Genomic DNA, 3,066 nt, shown 5'->3' with positions numbered 1-3,066 from the left:
TTTTTGTCCACGGAGATCTAATGAAATTGATCTAATAAACACCGAATGGCAGCCATGTTTGATTTGAGGTATTGAAGTCACATGACAAGGCCTCGACCAATCAGACATTTTTCGCCAGTGAAAATCACACCATAGTACGTACAGAACGCATGCGCATTTGTAAGATATATATAAGCACATGATCCTTCAATTTGTAAATGACCGTTGAACGGTCTATAATCACTGTTGCTGTTTTTTACCGTTAACTTTTACTTTCAATCCAGAGAGGGAGAGCTTAATCGGTCCCTGAGCCATTTGTGCCATTGTGATATTTTCTGCTAATTAAGCTGTAGTCAAAACATTATTGTATGTAGATAGCAGCGGCGGATAGGTATGACAGTTTTCACAGTCGGAAATCTCGAGAATGACACCAAAAGGACAGTAATTAATTTGTCGCCAGTTGTCTACGATAGAAGCTTGTGTAGAAATCGAAAGTGTTCTTTAACTGCACAAACCAGGGCTACTCCTTAGTAGAAATGTTCTTCTCACTTTTTCCTCCGGTAGCGCTTCTGCTGTTTAATGAGGGCACGTCTCGTTTTTCTCAAGTGGACTTGTTTATGCCCAAAAAGGATTGTGGGTAATTCTGCCATTTCATGACAAAGGAAGACCCCACATTCTCATTTCATAGATTTTTTATAAGTGTCGGGCCTTCCAGTCCTACCAGCAAAATACAGCATCGATTGAAGTTTTCAGCTTTCAAAACGTGCCCAAATTGTACCGGTAGGTCCTGGAATTCCTCCACAGAAAGGCCAGAGAGACGACTTCGCTCGTGCTGTGAACCGCCATGTTTACAACAAGGCAATCTAAGCGTGCCAGTGTGCATGAAACCATCTCTCACCTCTGTTTTCTTTCAAAGGCTTGCCTTTACCCACATTCCAGCTTAATGATGCCAGCCTGACGGCTTCTGTAGACAAAGATGGTCCGAAAAATCAGTTATAAAATGTTAACCCTACCAGATTTGAGACAAACTCGCCCGCTCCTCGAACAAGAAGCGTTGACGTTTGTCACGTGACGCCTAAACCTGAGCCCACATTTCTAAAAAAACCGCAGATGATTCAGTGAGAACTTCTTATACGGCGAAGCCAAGTGCTGCATACCGTTTACCGCCAAGAAAGTACATAAAAATGTGAAGCACTTAGCACTTAAACGGGTGACTCTTATAATTTTCCATTTGCACTTCAGTGGTATTCTGTTGTCAACATAGGTCTCATTCGGGTGACTGTAGAACATGTGTCCAAGATACTTGAAATCTCCACCATTTTCGATTCATTTCCAGATATATTTAGCATGGTCTTTCGATTCATTAGTTCATCATCTTTAAAATACTTGTGTTTTGGCTTTCCTTTCTCTAAATTAACGATTATCTTCAGTACTTGACATTCGTATGTTTTCCCAGTTCAGTTCAGTGATATGAGGAGATTTCTGATATCCAATTTTCAGACGTTGCGCCTTGTGCAATGATCTAATTTTCCGTTCTGTGAATGATCCTAGGGAGCTTACGAAACGAGGACGGCGACGGCAACGAGAACTTCATTTTAAAATACGAGATCGCGTTATTCATATCAGTACGAAACTATTTCATGGAGTTTCGCGTTAAAAATGTGTAGTAACTGTCGAGGAATTAAACTGGTATGAGTGAGTTGGAAGCGTAGAGAGAGAATTGAAAATTCATCGTCATGTGCTAACGTGCGCTAACGTCCTTCACAGAACCTTGAATTTGGTCATTTCACGTCGTCATTTAGGAGATGACGGCAAAGAAATGTACTAAAATGTAAAACGCACGTGCAAAGCGTGCAGAGCCATTGTTTCGGAACATCGAGGTGATTTTTTTAACAACTTGTTTCCAATTGAGTCACGTGAAAGTACTGCTCCTTCGTGTTTTATCATCCGTCAAAAGTCTTGACATCAAAACTCCTGTTTCCATCCTTGTTGTTTCCTTCGAAATACCGACTACTCTAGCTTGAAGCACTACAGCCTCAGTATTTTCGTTAAGCGACGAGTGACAACAATAGATTTTCTGGAGGGATTCTCGGAACTCGGCAATCCTCCGAGTGTAGACGAACACATTTGCACCCGAGTTTCCATAATGAAGCAGCTTTGAAGCGTAAATGAGTGTCTTATTCAAGGAAAGGGGCTGTAAATTGTTTACGATGTTTATGATCGCAAAAGGAAGCCAAGCGGACAAAGAAACTAGTGTGACAATGAGTAACGTAACTGTCAGTCGATGCTCTTGCGTCCGTGCTGCGTTTCGGTGATGCGACAGACTCGGGCGATGACGGGACACATAAATCCAAATCGTTAAATTCGTGACAAAAATTGTAAGGCAAGACGCTGCGAGAACGAAAACCGAGAAATAGAAAAGGATTTTTTTTGAAGGTGTTATGCGACCTATGATCATTCCAGAGGCTGTTATGGAGCATGCCAGAACCCACACAGAAGTAATTCCGATGATGTAAACTCGTAATCTAAGTGTCCTGTGGCGCAAAGGCCACAAGGTAGCACTCAGTCTTTCCAAAGACACCAACGTAAGAGATGAAATGGAGCCAAGCCCGGACAATACGTCTATTGCAGTGTAAACGTCAACGAAGGGTTCATAACTGACAAACCATAACTTTCCTTGACCGCCAATTAAGTACACAAATAAAGGGACTGCGCATGCGCCCACGAGGATGTCCGCTGCGGCTAAGTTTATCAGAAGGTAGGTGCTGCGTTTGTGAAGTTGACCACTGTCAGCGAATTTTAGGATGGAGAACAGATTTCCAACCACTATGAGAAAAGCCTCAAATATAAATAAAACTGTCCACACCACTGCTTCACGATCCAACATACTTTAAAGCACAGGTTCTCTACCTGCAATAAAAACTTGTTTTAGTCGCGAATGTTCTTAGAAGAAAATGCATCCCCCGTCGCACTGTAGACAACCACAGGGCACAGCACAAAATTAGCATATTAGTTAAAAACAATTATAGCAATGGAAACTTTATTTTGTTTAGTTGTAGGCCATTAACCACTGGCTTCTTGAAATTG

General features: G+C 41.8%; 1 protein-coding gene across 4 annotated transcripts in view; it reads right to left on the bottom strand.

Annotated features, from left to right (window-relative positions):
• Positions 1–1,219: 1,219 nt before the first annotated feature.
• Positions 1,220–3,066, bottom strand: part of LOC138004456 (histamine H2 receptor-like) — an 11,407-nt gene continuing 9,560 nt past the window's right edge. For all 4 annotated transcript variants that reach the window (XM_068851004.1, XM_068850981.1, XM_068850990.1 and 1 more), the window contains one exon: positions 1,220–2,889. In XM_068851004.1, coding sequence (XP_068707105.1) covers positions 1,892–2,866 — 975 coding nt within the window. In that variant the 5' untranslated portion in view covers positions 2,867–2,889 and the 3' untranslated portion in view covers positions 1,220–1,891. The remainder of the gene's footprint in view (positions 2,890–3,066) is intronic.

Source organism: Montipora foliosa, chromosome 1 (assembly GCF_036669935.1).
Source record: "Montipora foliosa isolate CH-2021 chromosome 1, ASM3666993v2, whole genome shotgun sequence".
NCBI classification, from domain to species: domain Eukaryota; kingdom Metazoa; phylum Cnidaria; class Anthozoa; order Scleractinia; family Acroporidae; genus Montipora; species Montipora foliosa.
Note: the sequence above shows the minus strand (reverse complement) of the source record. Positions and strands in the feature narration are given on the sequence as shown.